This window comes from Pimephales promelas, chromosome 18, assembly GCF_988280905.1.
Source record: "Pimephales promelas chromosome 18, fPimPro1.hap1.1, whole genome shotgun sequence".
In the NCBI taxonomy this organism is placed as follows: Eukaryota; Metazoa; Chordata; class Actinopteri; order Cypriniformes; family Leuciscidae; genus Pimephales; species Pimephales promelas.
In genome coordinates, this window is record NC_142786.1 from 22,279,931 (window position 1) to 22,302,348 (window position 22,418).

The following is a 22,418-nucleotide window of genomic DNA, read 5'->3' on the forward strand; positions in this document are numbered from 1 at the left end:
TTATCGAAATAAATGTGTAATTTTAGTATTTAAATAGTACATCTTGCGCAGATTCATTTAATTTTAAATACTATTTAAATTTTTTTACATATTATATATGTTGTCATGCACTTAAATAAATTGTGTAATTTAAAATAAATATAAAATGTTATCTCTCTCTCTCTCTCTCTCTATATATATATATATATATAAATCTATATTTATCTGTGTATATATAAATCTATATTTATCTCTGTGTATATATATATATATATATATATATATATATATATAAATTGCTCAATAATTTTTTACATTTATGTATTTATTAACAACTCATCTTTAGCTCATTAAAAGAAGAGAAATAACTTTGAAAAGCTGTCGGTAGCCCACCAAGGAGTGCATTTTTGAAACAAATCCCCCAAAACCTTAAAAAACCTTTGGTCTGTGTCTCCCTGGCCAACTACTGACCTGTGAAACAGCCCTCATAGTCTGGCTGCAATGAAGCTCTGCGTCTTGGACACACACACTCCTGCTGAACACACCCCGGCTGCGATGCTATCAGCCCTGTGGAGACCGGGGCCAGGGGTGGGGAGGCTACATTTACCACTGCTGTTCCCACAGAGGCTGTAGGCCGCCATCGGGCTCCGGTGGGACCTGTGCGTGCGAATTTCCATGTCTACTTCTCTTGTTGACCCTCAGCTGATTGGTTCCGTATGTTTTGAGCGGTACGCCGAAGCATAGTTTCGTCATCGCAACAGCGATTGCTCTCCACCTGGGGAAAATAGGGAACACATCACCTCGTACACAGGCCGCAGATAGAAAAAAGAGCTCGCAAATGTAGAAAAACATTCAACGTGGCTCGGTTTTCTGGCCATTCTAAAGCAGAATTTCATCGCTACCGATCACAACTAAGTTACTTTTCCATACCGATACTCGAAAGGCCAACTTTTTTGTAGAATCAAATATGATTTTTGGCACGTCCAATGCTCCTGGCGGCATGTTCCTCGCACTTATCGGTTGCTTGTGTTTGTTTTTGGAGGGAGTTGAAGAGACAGATGCCCTGCGTGATCTTTGATTGGAGCGTTCTTCACACTTCACAGCGTGTTTAAGGCCGGGGTAAGCTGAGCTGGCCTTCATTCAATAGGGCTCTGTGTAAGAACACTTGCTGCCTTTTTCAGACTAGTCACTCTATACCAGTGCAGTGGGAATCCCACTGTTAACTGGCCAGTGTTCATTCTGCTCATTACCACTACACTTAACCTGCACAACCAACTGATATCCTATACATTCCCGGACTCAGTGATTTACTAAATATATGAATGAGCAAAACAGATTGTTTCAAAGCAGCTTTACTGTGATAAACAGGACAATTATGATTAATGATGCAAACAGTGCTATAATTCAGCTGAAGTCAGATCAGCTTTGGTTCAAGAACTGTGTAAAGTTAAAGGGATAGTTTACTTTGAAATTAATTTTTGGTATGTTTTAGCTTACCTCAAGGGCATCCAAGATTTAGGTGTCTTTGTTTCCACGGTAGTTTCAATTTTGATATGTTTAGGTCAAACCGTTTGTGTCTGTCAGTCATATAATGGAGGTCTATGGTCACCACCTCAAAGAGCATGCACAGAGAAGTCCAAATTAAACATGATTTAATGACTCTTAAATGTAAATACACATTGATGGCCTAAAACACGAAACGAGCAGTTTGTGAGAGAAAACGAACAGTATTTATAACGTTTTTACCTCTTGTTTCCACAGCCACAAAGCGCCCGCGCCCTCAGATAGGTTGGACGTGGCTGTGGTTACAAGAGATAAAAACAATATAAATACTGTTCGTTTTCTCACGCAAACCGCTCGTTTCGTGTCTTAGGCCATCAATGTGTACTTACATTTACGAGTCATTAAATCATGTTTAATTTGGACTTCTCTGTGCATGCTCTTTGAGGTGGACCCCATAGGCCTCCATCATATGACTGACAGACAAGAACGGTTTGACCTTAAAATATCAAAATTGAATACCAAAAATTAATTTCAAAGTGAACTATCCCTTTAATCAATTATGGTATGATGTCATGTTCAGTTCTCAGGACAGTCAAATCAATAATATTAGTGTCTCCAACTAAGCAAGACAAAGGCAGCAAGACAGTGGCAAGGAACCCAAAATCCATCAGGTGACCGAAATAATAAAAAACCTTGGGAAAAACCAGGCTCAGTCGGGGTGCCTGTTGATTCCTGGCTGTATCACAAGTCAGATTATTTAAAAAAAATGATGTAAAAAATAATAGTTTATTCATAGAACAGTGATCAGTGCAATAGCACTACTATTGCTTAAACCTTATAAAAACTTTAATTCAAGTAGCTTTTATTTTAATGAAACATACTGGAAGGCATGGTACACATAGTGTCGTTTTAAAAGACAATGATCATCTGAGTCCCTTCATGAAGAGCCCTTTAACAAGACCGTTAGTGAAGGGAGCATGGCCACTTTCAGGAAGTAGTTTTACTATTTATAATGTTATTCTAAGTGGCATTCATTCATTTTGAGGTAATAATTCTTTTGAGGTTTAATTTAAACCCTCAATTGTATACCTAAGTAGACTTAAGGACTGTTGAAAATATTTATAGATGGTGCACAAATTGAGCTTATATTAAATTAAAGACACAAACAGGCAATATTTTACGTGAAAGAATACTTTTAACAGCTATAAATGCGAATTTTGCTCCTGCGTTTCCAAGGTAATGTTCTTAATTGACAATAAAGTGTCAGGGACGTACCTGTATTGCTTGATATAGGGTGTATGTGACAGTGCTGTCCTGCACTCTTCAGAGTGTTTACTTCAAGTGCTCTGCCCTTCTGAGGGAGTAGGACACTTTCAAACATAATTCAACCACTTCATACATCCACTAAAATGACCTTGCAACCATTTGGCACAAAGAATTTGCAAAAACGACTGAGAAAAGGTTTAGCATCAGATGCCACTTGATTTAACATTGTTATTTAGTCGTATATTTTATATTATATGTGGCTCAAGTGGTCAAATGCAGTACAAATCAAAAGTTTGGGGTGAAAAAGTTTTTCTCTTTTAAGTGACAGTAAAGACTGCATTGCTACAAAGAAAAAACTAACTATGTATAGTTTTATATATACACATACACACCCAAATTCATATATAATGCTGTTCTTTTGAACTTTCTGTTACAAAATGTTTCACATTTCCACAAAATATTAATCCTCGCTGTTTTCAACATTGATAATAGCAAGAAATTCTTCTTGAGCAGCAAATCAGCTTATTATAAATGATTTTTTTTAAAGATCATGTGACACTGAAGACTGGAGTAGTTATATATCGTTCAAAAAGAAAAGTTTACACAACAATATTGTATTTTTGATCAAATAAATGGAGCCTTGGTGAGCATTAGAGACTAAAACATTGTACTTTTTGGAACCACTGTATATCTCTGTGACTAATCATTAATTCATACAAATCACACAGAATAAAATCCCTCTCTTTCTCTGTTTTCCAGAGGAGTTCATCATCGCTGCCCAAAGGTTTGGCCAGGTGACCCCAATGGAAGTGGACATCCTGTTCCAGCTGGCCGACCTGTCTGAGCCAAGAGGGTGAGTCACCATGGCGACAGTCACCGTCTGAGAGCCTCTCCCCGTGAAGAGGAGGGCTCGAGGCTCAGCCATAACACTCTTCAGCTCCAGAGCCCTCTAGCCACTCTCGCCTTCTAAAAACGGCATTGTTTGACTTCTGTAATTATATGTGAAAAGTTTTCTGGTCTCTATTCTGAGTCTTGTTCTGGCAATTGCATAGTCGATGATACATGACTCTTCCTATTATTGTACAGCGGGAGGTTTTGAACACAGTCCAGCTTGTTCTAGCTTTTCTGCAGCATGTAGCGAGCACACATGTTTCCACACTACTGAACTGTAATGAGCTTGGAAGTATATTTACTAAATATCTGCTCTGAGCCGTAATCATGGTGAGCTAAACCCATCTTTTGGAAACCAAAGATATCGCATGAACATATTTGCAGAGTCAGATACCCTGACCTATGAACTGACTTATGACTCTGCTTGGGTGGGTCTTATAATATCTCTGAAGTAAACGCTGATCTGAAATTGCTTTTTGGACATTATTATTTCTTTGCAATGTGATACTGCAATTGCCCGACTCCCTTTGAGTTAAGATTGTGAGGTTGTTACTTGTGAGGGCACACTATACCTACCACTCTTCCTCAAACATCTTGAAAAAGTTGGAATCTGTTTAGCCGTTTTAATATTTCTGCCTGTGTTTTTGCTGTCTACAGGCGTGTTGGTTTAGTTGACATTGAGATGATTGCACCTCTGGAAGAGGGAGCTCTTCCTTACAACCTTGCTGAGATTCAAAGACAGGTAAGATACAGAAACGGAGTGTAATCTTGTCTTAAAGAGGTCCTATTATGCTATTTTACATTTTCAACTTATTTAGTGTGTAATATTGCTGTTTGGGCATGAAAAAGATCTGCAAAATCACTAAAAGGCAGTTATTCTGTATATCAATGACTACGTTTACATGCAGCCGATTTTCGGGTTATGGTCGGGTTAAGATCACTATTTGGGTTTCTGAAACATTAGGAATAACACGTTTACATGCGTGAGCAGAGAAAGTTTCTCCTGTATACATGGAATGCAATATCCCGATGTAAACGGCGACGCGCGGTTAGCGTCTAGACATATGGACAACCTTAAGACGCAACATGCCTCATTTCCGATTCTTCTTCCTGTATCCAAAGACAACAGCAGCACGCGGATAATGAATAGTTCGGGGCAGATAGCGATCACCTTTGTTTGCGCTTTGATGCTGGTAACGTTACTGACCTCGCTCCAGAAGTATGCTGTGCCAGAGCCCGTCTAACGGAGAGCCTTGGCACTTCCTATTATCCCTGTTGTGTATTATCTTGGTTGCAGTTCCATTAGAATTCCACTGGAGGTGATCACTGGAGGTGATTTCACCTGCTTGTCGTTAAATCAAAATAGATTTTATTGTTGATTCCGCAAGTTCAATATAGATTATAGGCCAAAAGTCGAATGAACGAGTACTTATATCCTTTTGATTTCTTACAGGTTAGGCTGTTGTTGGCCGGAACACGCTAGCATTCTACTATTGTGTGATGTCATCACATTTTTGAATGGATTTCAAATAAATAGATAAGATAAGTGAACTTAAAAATGCAATTTTCAGCTGAGTGTATTTTCTTAGCCCTTCCTTTTGAATGCAACTTTCAAATTACTTGACAAAAAATTACATCCTGCGAAAAGTGGATTTCTGGGGGTGAAACCCCATTGACTCCCATTCATTCTGCACTCGACCGCGAGCGCCCCCGCATGGACAGAGAAGCGTTACTGCGTTCAATTAGACATTCTCTGGCTGTGCTGTGTCTCGCCTGGTCTCGCCATGTTTACTTCCGGTACACTGCACGCGGATTTGTGTAAACGCCGAGAAGTTTCTCTACTCAAAAGACCAAGATTCCTTGCGAATAGAACATGCGCAGAACAAAAATCACTACGGGGATATGCCGATACGAGTTTACATGACCAAAAATTCGGGTTAAAAAGGGGTACCCCAGGTATAATATCCCGTTTTTTAAAATCCGGGATATGAGCATATCCGGGTTTTTCCCGGTGTTTACATGGCCGTTCGCGACCGGGTTATTGCTTTTGTAAACGTAGTCACTGTTTCTGAACTCCCTGAAACGCCTCCATTGTAGTCTTGAGTTTTCTTACGGGAACAAACATGTCACAATATTTAAATAATTCCTGCCCAAGGCATAAGCAGAATAAAGGGGCCGGGCCTGGTTGAGTTAGTTTGTAGTGTGTTGAAAATCGTGTCATAGTAAGGGGCGGTACATTTCCCAAACATTCTTGGTTGACCAATCACAACAGTTGACCAATCTGTTAACAACATGTCCAGTTGACCAATCAGAGCACATTGTGCTTTTCAGAAGGAGGGGCTTCATAGAAACAGGAACTAAACAGAGCGTTACTGACAGACTGGGAAAAGAGGAGCTGCAACAATGGAGAATTTGTGAAAAATAATGTGTTTTTTTTAACATTCAAGCATGAACACCAGTGGGTCCTTGCTGAAATTTTCTTTCAAAAACAATTTGGTAACACTTTACAATAAGGTTTCATTTGTTAACATTAGTTACGAAATTAACTAACATGAACTATCCGTTACTTTGTAAGAATTAGTTAATAAAAATAAAAATTGACTGTTCATGTTGGTTCACAGTGCATTAACTAATGTTATCAAATACAACTTTTGATTTTAATAATGTACAGTATTAGTAAATGTTGAAATGAACAATAACAAAGATTATTAAATGCTGTAGACATGCAGTTCATTATAAGTTCATGTAAACTAATGTAGTTAACTACTAAAATGTTACCAAAAATGTTACTGATCACTTTTAAGTAGTAGTTTATAAATGATTGAATAAATAAATAGTAACAAAAAGAGATACATAAAGGATAATTACTAACATAATAAGGCTTTCACTCTCAAATTCTCAAAGAGACATGACAGCTTAAGTAAATGTAGTGGCGTTTACGGTGCATTCTTGAAATGCTTGTGCACTTGAGCGATTTTGACTCTCTGGTTAGCAGACTTACAACTGAAATAGGGAGCGGATTGTTCCTCTTTTTTTTAACGTCTTGGTTGCTTTTATGGTAGATAAAGATATATTTTGAGAACTTGTGTTTATAAATTCTAATCAACGCATCATTTCCAGCCCCTCTGGAATTTTTCATTCGCTACTGCTGAGCGCCAGCCTTCGCTTTGACCAGAGCAGTGAAAGAAGAGAACATCTGAATCTGTCATCGGCACACAGAACGCACATATAAAAAGCTGTAAATGAAACGCAAGCCCAGCAGTCGAGGAAACTTATCAACGTCTGATGGCGAGATGAGGGGAAATGAAAACAGACAGAAAGGCTTGAATACTCTACAGGAAAAAGAAAGAGAATGTGTCTGTGCCTAGATATTCCCTCTTTATTTTATCAGAAGTTCTGCCTCCAAACACATTGAGGGCCGTTCGAAGCGGGGGCCCGGGACAGAGACGCCAGTCCCACCACAATGAGCCGCTTTGGGCTGTGGTCTGGCCTTATGGGCTGCTGGCCAGCTCTCCCTCACCACCTCCCCCCTCAAACACAGTTTATCCCACACCCTTAACCCCTCAGTGAGCCTGAGAGTGGGGCGGTCCGGGCAGTTACCTTGAGGTTCCTGACAGGTGGTCCCGGGTAGGCAGGCCGACTGTATCTCCGGCGGGGAATGTAGCATGGGACGCTTGGATGGTTCTGGCTGGCCTTATTTCATGTGCTTTCTCTAACTGTGGGGCTACGGCAGTGGCTGGACCCTACTTGACTGTGGTTTCTGATCGTCTCAACTAACACCATGCTTAAAAAATGCGTTTCTCATTACATGTATTTTAGTAACTGTTATTAATTTAGTTTCAGCATACTATTTTCTTCGTTCATTTTAGAATATTAGTAATTTCATCAAAACAATGAAAAAACACATATGAAAGGGGAATTTTTTTTTTCAAAACACCAGATTAATATAAGCAAAAATAATTATCTGTAAAATTATATAAAAATGGTAATATTGTGAAATATGATTACAATTTAAAATAACTATTTTCTTTTTTATATATATATTTTTTATTTTAATATATTTTAATCCATTAATCCAGTTTATCAGTCTTACATGATGCATTCGAATTATTGTATGCTGATTTGGTGCTCAAGAAACTTTTCTTTTTATTATCGATGTTGAAGACATATATTATATTATATTGTGTGTATATATTATATTATATTATATTGTGTGTGTATATATATATATATATATATATTATATCTGGAAAAAGCCACTCTTTGCTTTGGTAACAGCTTTGCAACTTTTTATTTATAAGTTGTTATATTATATTTGGAAAAAGCCTCTTTGATTTTGATAACACCGTTGCAACATTTTATTTATAATCGATATTCTATTCTATATTGAAATTGGCCGGAAAAGCCACATATTATATTATATTATATTATATTATATTATATTATATTATATTATATTATATTATATTATATTATATTATATTATATTATATTATATTATATTATATAAAAAAAAATCTGGAAAAAGCCACTCTTTGCTTTGGTAACAGCTTTGCAACTTTTTTTTTTATAAGTTATATTATATTTGGAAAAAAGCCTCTTTGATTTTGAAAACACCGTTGCAACATTTTATTTATAATCGATATTCTATTCTATATTAAAATTGGCGGAAAAAGCCACTATTATATTATATTATATTATATTATATTATATTATATTATATTATATTATATTATATTATATTATATTATATTATATTATATTATATTATATAAAGATCTGGAAAAGCCACTTTGCTAGCAGCTTTTGCTTTGGTAACACCGTTGCAACTTTCTATTTATAATCTATATTCTATTCTATATTAAAATTGGAGGGAAAAGCCACTATTATATTATATTATATTATATTATATTATATTATATTATATTATATTATATTATATTATATTATATTATATTATATTATATTGGGAGTTCTGATTCTCTTGTCTTTTTTTTTTTTTTCCTGTCCACAGCAGTCTGGTGGGGACGCGTCTCGCTCGGTTCTGCTTCAGGCTTCTGAGTCAGCGTACAGGTTCACCCTGGGCTCTGTGGCTGGAGGTGAGTCAGTCACGGATCATTGTGCACCACCCGTTTACCTGAGCCCGCAGCCACCGCTCCTCCACACGAGAAATAGCTGCACTGGACAAAAAGAAAAACAAAGCCTGCCCTATTGCCTTCTTAGGAAGTTATTTCTCCCGTTTAATGAGGTTGTGCACCATGGGAACCTCCTGGGTGGATTCTTTTGTACCTGTGAGTGATCAGAGGTGTGTGTGTGTGTGTGTTGGTCTGTGTGTACGTAAGGAGGTGGTGCTTGGGCCTGTGTTTGGCTCCAGACTGGCTCTCTCGGAGGAGACAAGGTAATAAGGAGGTAGTGCAGGGCGACTCACTCTTTAATTAAGGCTGTCGGTGCTGTATTCCCTTTGTGTCCACCCCAAAGTTGGCAGATAAGAATTGACTGATGTGCTCTGCAAATATATCCTGACTTTCTTCCCATCCGGTCTTTTCAATTGTTGTTTGATGTGTCCTTCATCAGCCCCCTTGGGTGTGCATCTTGCTTTTCCATATCGTTTGTAGTTTTAAACAAATTTCCTCTCACGACAGCCGTGGGTGCCACCGCCGTGTACCCCATCGACCTGGTGAAGACCCGCATGCAGAACCAGCGTTCTTCAGGATCCTTCGTGGATGAGCTGATGTATAAGAACAGCATTGACTGCTTCAAGAAGGTGGTGCGCTACGAGGGCTTCTTCGGTCTCTACAGAGGTCAGTGGCTCCGCACGGCCAGGCCATCAGGGACGCACCAACAAAAAACATTTTCATGAAAGCCAGGGGCAGGTCACGTTCCCTCTGACCTTACCTGCTTTGAAGAGATTAAGTCTACCTTTGCTGCTTGAGGGGACAATGTGCTGAGCATGAAAGGCCACATACCAGCACAGGAACTTAACAATGAAGAACATGAATGCTCTATGCAGTCAATGGCGCTCAGATAATAAGTATCTGCTCTGCTTTTAGAGCTGGACTTTTTTAAAGCATTCTGTGAGGTCACAGATTCAAATTGTGATTGCAAGGTGCAATTGCCATGTGACCTCCATTGAGAACACTAACTACTGGTATTTGTCAATCATAAAGCTGACAAAAGAGAGGCTGAGATCTTCATCACCCGTACAGAATTATAACGGGATGGTACGAACATTCAGTGCTCGTTTTAGCAGCGTATCAGTGCTGTATGACACAGAGCACTGTATTTGAAGTGAGCACAAAGTGCTTTTGTTTTGCATATAAATACTGTAGTTTAGTTTTTAACAAGGAAGTGGGCAGACCAGACTTTTAGCAAATGCATAAAAAATACGTTTAGCGTACATTTAGTACAGCTTTATGTGAAATTTTGAGTAACTTGATGTTCAAGGTGAACAGTTATTGTAAGTAAAAAGATTTTTATTTAATTTTTTTCCTGCTTTCAGATTCTGTAATGCATGGCAGTAATAAACATGCTCGCTAATACATCACATAATAAAAGTCGCACTGATTGTTTACTAACCCAACATAACAGCCAATGATCCTGGCAAACACAAAGAAATGAGCAGCATGCGAGAACAATGACTGTTTACGGGATATTTGATGGATGATTAAGTTTGAAAATATATTTATTTTCTAATTCGCTGCTTGTATATAAACACAAATGCGCTCCGTAGGCCATGCACACAGAAAATGTTTGTATTCATCTAGCTGTGTGGCCTATTTGGACTCGAACGGTATGCCCACGTTACTGAGTTTGTTTGTTACTGCCGGGGGTGGGTCATCACTTTTAAATCAGATAATTCTGTTTATTTTTGTCTAAGCCAGAAATCTGTGTTGTAATTTAGGGCTGTGTAAACTTTGGTTAAGGCTGTTTTTAAAGGGAAATAGAGTTTGTAGTACTGTTAAGTTTCCAATATTTAAGCACTCCACATCAATAGTGTTCATTAGTGCGTGGAAGATAGGGAATTGGAGGCAGCGCTGCAGCTTTTATATTGAGGAAAGTCGTGCTTCCCTCACCCCTGTCTTTTTTAATCAACTTGTTTTCTAATTATAGGCCTCGTACCGCAGCTTCTGGGCGTGGCTCCCGAGAAAGCCATAAAGCTTACAGTAAGTGCTCTGCCCTCACCACATCAGCGTGGCCTCCGAAAACCAAAGCCCTTAACTCCTCACAAATACACCCCTCTTCGTTTCTCGCCGGCCCGCCTGCTGCCTGACTTCAGTGCCTCGCCTTAGCCCCTTGAAAAAGAAGTGAATCTGTTTTCTGTTTGATCAAAACATTCGTGCATTCTTGAGTTGGGCATCAGCAGGCTCACTTATACTTTATTTCTCGTAACTATGACTTTTTATCTCACCGTCATGAATTTGCATCTCACATTGCGATTATGTATTTTATACTTATGACATTGTCACAACTTTACATCTCAGTTGCGAGTTTATATCTCAAAATTGGTACTTTATATCTCGAAATTGCAACTTTGTTTCAAATTTTTTGGGGACATCTCAAAATTGCACCTTTCACAGCTGTCAGATGCCACTTTATATCTCAGAATTGTGACTTTATACTTCAAAATTGCAATTTTATATAAAAATTTACTCTAAACCTCAAAATTGCAATTTTTATCTCACATTTTACTGTATATCTCAGATGTCAGATGCCACTTTATATCTCATAATTGTGACTATATGAACATTTTGACTGGATTTCTCAAAATTACAACCTTTAATCTCACATTTGACTATATCTCTCAGCTGTCTGCTGCTATTTTTTTTTTTAAATTTCAGAATTGTGACTAAATTTTTTACTGGTTTACTGGATAGCTCAAACTTTTAATCTCACATTTGACTTTATGTCTGATGCGACTCTATATCTCAGAATTTTGAATTTATATAACAATTTTGACTGGATACCTCAAAATTGCCATTTTTTAACTCACATTTGACTTTATATCTCAGCTATCAGCTGCTATTTTTTTTAAATCTCAGAATTGTGACTTTATATAAAATTTTTTACTGGATACCTCAAAATTGCAACTTTTAATCTCACATTTGACTTTATATCTCTCAGATGTCTGAAGCGACTTTATATCTCAGAATTGTGACTATATAACATTTTTGACTGCCATTTTTTAACTCGCATATGACTTTACATCTCACAGCTGTCAGCTGCCACTTTTAATTCCAACTTGATATTTCAAAGTCTTATCTCAAAGTTGACTTTATAACTTACAATTGCCACTCTGAGATATAAAATTTGCAATTTTGAAAAAACGTCACAATTAACAGTTTTAACTTTATATGTTACAATTGTGACTTCAATATATCATATCGTTGTGACAAATTGTTAGAATTGTGACTATATCTCTTCATTTATTTATTTTTTATTATGAAGCACAAAAAAGGCTTTAATATGAAAATCTTCGTTTTCACTGACCAGACACTATAGTGATAGTCATGCCCATTTAAATTAAGCCACTTTTTGTATAATTCCTTGCTAAAAAAATTCGAATTCTGATCAAATTTGCAAATGTAGTCTGCAATGCAAATCCTTGAAGAAACTATAGCTGAAGCTACAGTGTGTTTTTTTCACAGGTGAACGACTTTGTGAGAGGAAAGACTATGCAAAAAGATGGCAGCGTTCCTCTACCTTTCGAAATCTTGGCCGGCGGATGTGTGAGTTGCTCTTTGCTTTGAAACACCAACATATAATCCACACATCACGCAGTAACAGTACACTGACAAAGAGGAGTTTAGTTTTGAATGTCAGTGGACTTTGAGGTCTAAGCCTTGGCCTGAGGGAACACTTCACTCCTTTTGTGAGGTGATTGAAAAGACACTTCAGTCCCATCAGTGTTTAAAAACATGTATAAAACACTTCTCGTCTGTCATCTCACCTCTAAATCACGGTCTGCCGCCCCACGGGGGCTGCCGGTTGTTCCTCACCAGCATGAGGGGGGGGATCACTTACCCTTTTCATTAGAAGCGACTGACGTTATTAATACATCGTTTCCATTAGCTGTCAGATCTGTGTTCCGTAAGTTCAGGTTTCATAGAGTAGTAGCCTTCCTGTTTGGCCTGTCAAAACCAGACCTTTATGTCTTCATGTCTCCCCCGACCCAGGACTCTGAAAGAGCCTCTTTCACATGACAGTGATCGCTAAAACATTTCTACATACGTGGGTTTCCTTTTTAAAAGCGACTCTTAGATGATTGCGAGTCTCGGTTATACCAATGTGAGTGCATTTAGCCCACACGATCTCTGCTCTGAGATTTGAAAAGAGATGGCCCTAGGAAACAACGGGTTGGTTGCAGATGAAGTCGGCTCAGAAAGGCGGCTTGTGCCACGGAGATGTGTTTTTCCTCCTCTGATTTCTCTGACAGCTCCATTCATCCCGGACCGAATCCCCAGTGTTTGGCCTGGCGGTATCCGCTCCCGTTCTCATGCCTGCACACGCGCCGCTCGCTCAAAGCCGCGTTTATTGACACTGCAGCCGCGGCAAATCAAATCTATTTATTTGGTTTGAGAGGGAAAAGACTGGACTGCTGATTTGTGCACCATGAATGTTCCTGTCTGAACGAGCAGAGTAGAAATCACAGAAAACGAAAGAGATGGTGAGGGTTATGAAACTGCTGGGATTTTACATTTTAAGCTCCTACATTGCGTCCTCTGAATTAGGCCCTTGACAGTTGCCAAGAGTTGGTCATTTGGTAAGAACTGTATGCTTCGCTGGCCGAGCAGTTGGCTGGATTCTTATCTGGTTGTTGCTGGCCTTTATTTGAGGGCTGGGTTTCTCAAAATACTCGCTTAGCCAACGTAAAGTGCCGTAGAGAGCGAGGGGAAAACCGTGGCACGCATACAGTGACGCTTTGTTCATTTGCAGTGCGAGCTGTGTAATTTAGCTTGTCCTGTATTTCTCAGCATTTGTAACGGTTTGTTAATCATTTGCGAAACCTTTTTTTTTTTATCGCAATGCTTTCATTTCGACGCAAAAATGCTTGTGTAATCCGTTTAAGTGCGAGGAATGTGAGGGAGCATTAATGAGGGGAGACTAATGTTTGTGTCTGGAGCTGAGCTATTGTTTTTAGAAGACTGAAGAGTATTGTGTGTGTGTGGTGCTGACGCGCTTGGTGTGCGTAAGTATTTGTCTTCAGCTGCGATCTTCTCGCCAGTAGAGCGTGTATTCGGTACACACACACGCTCTCAGTGCCTCTGGGGATTACCTTGCCTTGTAATTACCACCGAATTATCGAGCCGACGCTGCCTCACTCACATCGCATTTCTTGCAGTCACGTTGCAGCACGTGCTTCCCGCTCTTTAAACGGCCTCTCCTCCAGAGGTGATTGATCTTTTGTCTTTCTCTAACCGATGTTCTTGTTTGCTTGTTGCTTGTGTAACTTTTTTTAAATGTCCTTTTAGTACCCAATTAATGCGGCTAATAACCTGGCCCTCTCCTTAGTGTATTATTCCTTTCCAAAACAAGTTTGCTCTCAGCCCTGATGCCATAATTAACCATAAAAGATTATTTTCCACATAAATAAGTGGCATTTTCCATGAATAGAGTACAAGATAGGATGTGGAACTCGTAACTAAGATTTTTCTCTCAGTTATAGGAAGTGTGAGTAATTAAGCAATAAACACAATAATAAAAATTTAACAGGGTTGCATTTTTTATGAAATTTTATTTTTCCCAAAATTAAACAAAAAAGGTGTTTTTTTTTACTTGCATAATTTGGGTAATAGGGTTTTAGAAGTGAGCTTTATGCGTTCAATATTACAGTTGTGTAAAAATATGGGATGTGGGATGATTTAATTACAGTTTAAATTAGCTTGTTTTGCTGTAGAAACGATCCAAATAATATTACAAATGTTGGGTGTCACAAATGAAAGGAAAATGTGTGTGTGTGTTAGGGCTGTCAAACGATTAATCGCGATTAATCGCATCCAAAACAAATGTTTGTGTTTACATAATATATGTGGGTGCACTGTGTATAATTATTTTGTATATATATACACACACATGCATGTATATTTAAGAAAAAAATATTATTTATATATAAAATATTTAGATTTATATACAATAGAAATTATATATAAATCTATATACAGTATATAAATGAAAATATTTCTTAAATATATACAAGCATGTGTGTGTGTTTATATATTTTATATATTTATATATATAAAATAATTATACACAGTGCACCCATGTATATTATGTAAACACTAATTTTTTTTTTGAATGCGATTAATCGTTTGACAACCCTAATATATCTATATATGTGTGTGTGTGTATATATATATATATATATATATATATATAGGGACTTGTTTACATGTGATTATGCTATATAATGTATGTATATGTGCATCTAAAATGTTTTTGGTAAAATTAAAAACAGTTTTTTTCTGACCATTTAATTTCTTTACAGTCAATTGAGAAAATGTATTTGATTTAAAGATTTCAATTGTTAGATACAACCGAGACAAGAACACTGAGGTGAGACGAGACAAAAAAGTCCCTATTTTAGTCTTAATGCTAGATTAATTTCATGTTAGATAATAGTTTATCTAATATTTCTGATTGTTCTAAAAAAAAGAAGGGATGTATGCCTCTAATACTTTAAAAAAAGATAATTGGACTCCAAAATAAACTGTATTCATGAAATGTGCCAACTATTAAGTCGTAGCTGTGAGTTGTGAAAGGTAGGTAGTTCTCTCTGTATGTCGAGCTGTAATTTCCTCTGAAAGGGATGTGTGGGTCAATCTGCTCCGTCCTATTTAAAGAGCACCTTCAATGAGATGATAATGATCTTTATTTTTAAACATGCTGCCTCGTACTCAGTGGGATTTTTAAATGTGCACACTTGTGAGATTAGAGACTCATTTACCAGATTCCCGTAAGAGGGCCCCGTACGTTAATATCTCTGAAAGAATGGAGGAATAAAATCAACAACAAACAAACAGTAAGGCCCTTATGTATTCAAAAGGAGGGCTGAGGGAAGGAGAAGAAATCCATGGAAACTGATTTCCATCTAATTACACTGCTCTGTTTTTCTGTGTGCAGCCTCAGTAACTATGAGCAACAGGAAAGATAGGGCACGGAGGCGGCAAGCGGACTGCCTCTTTGGCGAGACACGTCTAAATGCTTCTGTCGCAGCTTCAGATGCCGTCACGTCAAACTCGAACCATTTCAAAGAACTCGAAGGGACCTGTTCCAACCTGCTGAGGCTTTTTATCTGCCTCGCAAGTACAAGGTTGGAGACATGAGGTTGTTTTTTGAGAGGCCCCCAGGGACCTGCGTTCTGTGTGATGTTTCAGGCACCGTCTGTCTTTGGCAGGTTCGACCTCCTCCTCCTACAAAGAGTGACAATGGCACAATCGTTCTCAGGGCCCAGCTTGAAGCATTGTCCTCTTACAATGAGAATATCACATTACCTCCCTCTTGTCATTTTTGTTTTTTCACTTTGAGTTCATCAGAACGTATTTACAATAGTGAGGGACTGATGACCTGTACATCATTTTTGTCTTTCCCTCATTTACACTTTCCACTCATTGTCTATGAAGCTCTGTGAAAAGCTGAATGTTTGTGTTGTTGATCTTCAGGCTGGGGGATCTCAGGTGATCTTCACAAACCCTCTGGAGATCGTGAAGATCCGACTGCAGGTGGCGGGAGAAATCACCACAGGGCCACGCGTCAGCGCTCTCTCCGTCATCCGTGACCTGGGGTTCTTCGGCCTGTACAAGGTATGTCTCGCTCACGCAAAACAGCCTGAAACCTAATTCTCATACATCAGACACATCTAGTTTGCGCTTGAGGTATGTACTTCACTTGTACATGCTTTTGCTTATTTAGTAAACAATAGAAATGAGTGGGAAATATGTCGCAGGAGTGTTTCATGTACAGGAAATGTCAGCATTTGGTTGAATTACATTAATTAGTTATTATTTATATTTATAAAAGGTGACAGACATTTATAAGGTTACAAAAGATTTATAATTCAAATAAATGCTGATCTTTTGGACTTTAATCAAAGAATCCTGAAAATAATGGATCATGGTTTTGACAATAAGAAGCATCAAAACATTTCAGAAGGATCATGTGACTGAAGAAGAGTAATGATGCTGAATTTTATTAAAGCTACACTGTGTAACTCTTTTAGTTTATTCTTAGCTAAAACACTTAGTTCTTTCAAAAATATATGTGCTCATTAATGTATATTTACTTCGTTCAAGTAATAAAGTATTCTCGTGAGTGTATAATATGCCATTGAAAATACATACGGGTGAGCGGTTCTAATGTCGGTGGCCATGTTGCCCCTCCATCTTGAAAGTACATTAGCCAAAGAGGGACATACCCGTTAATTCAAGCTTCGCCTTTACGTTTGAGTTAACACTCATGGACAAGGTCGAACTGGAAGCCATGTTAATCTTGGACTACACTGGCCACCGTAGGAGTTGAAACGAAATTGGAAATAAGAGGAACAGAAACTAATATTCACTGTATGGTCATATACCTTTTCACCGCTAGATGGGGGTAAAAATCACACAGTGTAGCTTTAAAAAACATTTGAATTGAAAACTACTGAATTACTGAATACATTCAGCCTTGATGAGCATAAGACTTCTTTTTCAAAAACATGAATCTTTTCAACCCTAAACTTTTCAATTATTGATTATTTATTTAGACTGGTCTAAAAAAAATTTAGTATGTAGTTTTTTTGTTGTTTTGAAATGTAATAGTTTGTATATTTAATATCTACTCAAATACATCTGGAAGATATTGTACTTTGTACCACGCTAAAGACCTAGAGGAGCATCCTCAGCTCTCTAGCACCTCCCACCTGTGGATTCACTTGCTGCACTCCCTCTTATATCCCAGAGTGCCTCAGTCATGCTCCACATTCTCCAGCAAGTCTCCACACACACACACACACACAGACACACACCATGACTCAATCCACCCCCTGTGGGCCGCTGTCGCAGTCAGGCCAGGTAGCACCAGCCTCTCAGATCAGCTCCCTGAGTGCTGCTTTTATGTGCTGTTTTCCCATGAGGCTCAGCAGCACTGCTGGAGAACCTCTCCAGTGCATCTGAGCAGGGATGCAGGGCTGCATTCCTGAGGCTTGGAGCACAGGAGGTTGCGGAGAGCGAGTGTTTTGGTGTAAACAGCATTGTGGGGACTACCATGATGGTGTTGGGTCATATCTCATCCAGTGGCTGCGTTCTCTGACATTAATGGACAGCTGGAGAGAGATTAATGAGGCGCGTTCACCTCTGCGTAGGTGTTATGTGTGGTGCTAATTATATGTGGATGCTTGATGTTGTTTTATGCTGTAGTGTTCACTTTTTTAAAATTATTAAAGAGGCAGTAGAGAGGACTGTAAATAACAGGGAGAAGAGGAAAACTTAAATAAATTCTTACCGCTAGGCCGTAGCTCTGCTTAGATTATATACATGGGGTGGTGATGGCACAGTGGATAAGACACATGCCTTTGGTGTGAGAGACCCGGGTTCGAATCTACTGCGAGACACCAATGTGTCCCTGAGCAAGACACTTAACTCCTAGTTGGCCCAGAGGTGTGCGGCCTCTGACATACGTATATAGCAATTGTAAGTCGCTTTGGATAAAAGCGTCAGCTAAATGAAAAAACAAAACAAAAATAAAGATATATATTAGGGCTGTCAAATCCAAAATAAAAGTTTGTGTTTACATAATATATGTGGGTGCACTGTGTATAATTATTTTATATATATAAATACACACACATGTTTGTATATATTTAAGAAATATTTTCATGTACAGTATATACTGTATACAGATTTATATATCATTCATATTATAAATATAAATATCTTATAAATAATATATTTTTTCTTAAATATACATGCATGTGTGTATATTTATTTATATATATACAAAATAATTATACACAGTACACCCACATATATTATGTAAACACAAACTTTTATTTTGGATGTGATTAATCGTTTGACAGCCCTAATATATATATATATATAATGTTACAAATTTTGGGCTCAGTTAGATTTGTTTGCTTGTGTAATCTGTTTCTTATACTCACCAAAGCTGCTTTCATTTGATCAAAAATACAATACATACAATATTTTGAAATATTATTACAATTTTTATTTTCCACATCTTTAGTGCCACATGATCCTTCAGAAATCATTCCAATAGGATTTGATGCTCTAGAAACATGTCTTATTAATAATGTTAAAAATAGTTTGTTTGCCCGGAAGCTAGAATTTAACTTTGTAACAGGTTTGAATATATGAATATTTATATAATATTCATATTAATATAATATGAATATTTTTCTTACACAAATGCATCACTTCGCTTCATAAGGCCTTTATTAACCCCCCAGAGCTGTGTGGAGTACTTTAATCATGGATGGATGCACTTTTATAGACTTCAAAACAGAAAGGGCCATTCACTGTCATATAAGCTTGGAAGAGCCAGGACTATTTAATATAAGTCCGTTTGTATTCGTCTGAAAGAAGAATGCCATATACACCTAGGATGACTGATTTTCATTTTTGGGTGAACTGTCCCTTTAAGTATCAATATCTCTCATACACTTTCGATACGAGTCAGTAGATTACAGTAGAATGTGCTCGACTTATCAGTAAATCAGATGGCCGGTCACTGGAAAAAAGCCTGCGCTCCTGTCTGGCCGAGGCAGGTAAGTCTCCAGGGCTCACCTGTCAGCCTGTCGTGGGAAAGAAGCCTTTATTTCAGAGTCATGGTCGGAGGGGGGTCACTACGGCACACAACAGCCTGTGTGTGTAAGAATGTCGAATCCGGTGCCTCCCCTCCATCTGTGTCTCTCCTGAGCCGCGCGGACAATGTGCTTTGAGTGCAGGAGACGCGCTGCAGCCTGCTTCTCTCAGACGGCCTGGCTCCTCAGGGTCCGGCCCAGGCACAGAGCTGTCTTTGTCAGCCTAATTACCCCGCCTCTCCCCTTCTGCTACTGCAGGGCCTCCACCAACACTCCCAAACCGAGAGCCTCAGCACACACACTTCATATCAAACACACACACACACACACCTGCGAGTGTGCTGTTGTCGAGTTATCATGCACACTGAGGGCCAGTGGATCCAGATGTTCCCACATTAACACAGCCTTCACCTCCGGCACCGAAGCAGATGAGCCAGGCCTGGCCTTTCGGACAACGGGGGTGATTTTTGATTTTGATCTGGTTTCGCAGCAGGCACTCTGCCCTGGCCCGCAGGAGAGCACAAAGATCGCTTCAGGAAAGAGATACCTCGGCTATCTGCGCTACCTGTGTACACGCTGCAGATTAACCTTGCGAGTTTAATGAAGCCTGTCTAAAGCGCACTTCAGCCGGGCTTTAAAGCGTTCTGCTGAGAGGAAAATCTCTCTGTTTCTTCACCCCTGGCTGCTCGCCAGCTCGCTGGAGACGAGGAAACCCAATCCCGTTGAAGGTACGGCTTTGTTTGCGGTGACAGACGCAAGAATAGTCTCCAAGCAAGAACAGCATGGTGAATGTTTATTTGAAGTGACGAGTCAGAAAAGACTCATTCCGAAGGGTTGACATTAACACGCCATAAACCGAACTCCCAGAATACCTACACTAGAGGTCCCCGAATGAAAAAGCAGTATCTCTCTTGACGTCACGTGTCCATCTTTCTGGCCCCCAGGGTGCAAAAGCCTGCTTCCTGAGAGACATCCCCTTCTCGGCCATCTACTTCCCCTGCTACGCGCACATCAAGGCGGCCCTGAGCGACGGAGACGGGCGAGTGGGACCTGGCAGGCTGTTGCTGGCAGGGGCGCTGGCGGGTAAGCCACCACACACTCTCCGGTAGCCGCCTGCCACCGCTGGCTCCATTGTGGTTGGCCGTAATTAGAGTGCTCAGTGATTTAGGCTGTGTTTTGAAGTGCAGCGCGCCTGCCAAGGGTTGGATATTTTCCACTGTTTAATATAAAGGGGCTGGAAGTTTGGGCTTTGAGCTTTGAGAGTGTTAAAAGAGGAACAAAATATCTCAAAGTCCCAAAGTAGCCATACTGCAGGAGCAATAAACAGATCCTACGATACTGGCGTGACCAGGCCAACACATCCAAGATCTGACTTGCAATATTTTTACAAGTCTCTTTTTCCTTGTCGCACGTAAAATACGATCCAGATCCGATGTTGTTTTTAATATTTTACTCTTGTGGTTCATCTTTAAGAAAACATTGTTTAAAAGGCCACGTCTTTAGCCAAGCCAGTATGGTTTGGAATGTAAGTGAAAGAGAATTAATATTTATTTCTAATCCTTTTTAGATTTACTGCTTCTTGACGTGAGCGTGATACGAGATTGAAAAGCCATGCATGGTCAGAAAGAGCTTAGCATTCCTGTCTTTCCCAATGTTTTATATCTGTCAGATGGTTTAAAGCAACTTTTTATGGCTAGGTATGTTCTTATGGCATGTATCGTTCGGTCTACCATTTATCAGCGATTCGAGCTTCAAGGCAATTAGTGATTTACAGTCGGTTCGGGAAATTTAATTACACGCTCAGTTGGTGCGCCATTATTGGTGAGGAAGGCAGACTTCTAGGGCATCGACCAATGAAGTTGGCTTTATCCTCTACTTCTTGTGGAAGTGCATGTATGCATTGCGTTTTTATTTCGATGTCATTTTTTACTACGATAAACACTACGATATTTATTTTAGTTTTATAGTTTCAGCTTTAGATTTTTGTTATAAATGGCTTGATTAAAAAAATTCTGTCTAGTTGGTAAAGGTTTCATCATACAGTATATTCAAAACCAAAGTTAATTTGTTTTTCGGTTATTGAAATTATTTGAGTTTAGTTTCCGTAAGTCATTTTTATGCTCTTTGTGCTCCAGCGAAGGCTTGTCCATGAAAGCAGGTCAGCAGAGAAAAGACTGTAATTATTCAGATGCAAGTATTTTATTTCGATGTTAAAATGAAGCTCTTGAACATGTGTTGGAGTCGCTGTGCTGGCGGTGTGGCTGCTCAGACTAAATGCTAACTCTGATTTTGGCTATTAAGAGCTGAATTGGTGCCACAGTGGCCTTTGTGCTGGACAGCGTGGGACAGGCCTTATGCCAGCCTCATTATTAAGCATTGTCTGGACCTGAAAATAAAAAAAACAATGCATAATGCTGAAATAATATAGCTTTTTGCTTGAGATATTTATAATATTTGATCAAATAGGCTTTCTGTATTTATTTGGTGGAACTAATTCATGGCACGCTGTGCATTAATCATAGATGGAGTCGCAGAGTTAACATACGCTAATGTTATAATCCTGGCCTGAAAACTGAATTAAATTATATTAATGTGATATATGAGTCAAATGTATTCAAGTTATTACTTTAATTTTCGAACGAATTCAAATCAGATTCTTCATTGACATGTGTGACTTTTCTTTAGGCATGCCTGCCGCATCCCTGGTGACCCCTGCTGATGTTATCAAGACCCGGTTACAAGTGGCTGCCCGTGCAGGTCAGACCACGTACAATGGACTCATTGACTGTTTCTGGAAGATTCTTCAGGAGGAGGGACCTCGTGCCTTCTGGAAAGGAGCTGGAGGTGTATCTCGCCAACTTACCTGAAACTAGTCATGCTAATGTTGTTTTTTGCTCCAAAGGATTTTTTAGTTGACCTTTTATAGTAAAGGTGCAGTATGTAATATTGACCACTAGTGGTTGGAATGGGTATTGCAGTCCAATTA

The 22,418-nt window shown here is 38.9% G+C and overlaps 1 protein-coding gene across 3 annotated transcripts in view; it reads left to right on the top strand.

Annotated features, from left to right (window-relative positions):
• The window catches only part of slc25a13 (solute carrier family 25 member 13), a 44,543-nt gene that overhangs the window by 17,460 nt on the left and 4,665 nt on the right, over window positions 1-22,418 (top strand). For all 3 annotated transcript variants that reach the window (XM_089123149.1, XM_089123150.1, XM_089123148.1), the window contains 9 exons: window positions 3,508-3,601; window positions 4,297-4,381; window positions 8,654-8,738; window positions 9,282-9,440; window positions 10,750-10,802; window positions 12,285-12,365; window positions 16,296-16,436; window positions 20,377-20,515; window positions 22,118-22,276. In XM_089123149.1, the coding sequence (XP_088979275.1) occupies window positions 3,508-3,601; window positions 4,297-4,381; window positions 8,654-8,738; window positions 9,282-9,440; window positions 10,750-10,802; window positions 12,285-12,365; window positions 16,296-16,436; window positions 20,377-20,515; window positions 22,118-22,276 (996 nt within the window). The remainder of the gene's footprint in view (window positions 1-3,507; window positions 3,602-4,296; window positions 4,382-8,653; window positions 8,739-9,281; window positions 9,441-10,749; window positions 10,803-12,284; window positions 12,366-16,295; window positions 16,437-20,376; window positions 20,516-22,117; window positions 22,277-22,418) is intronic.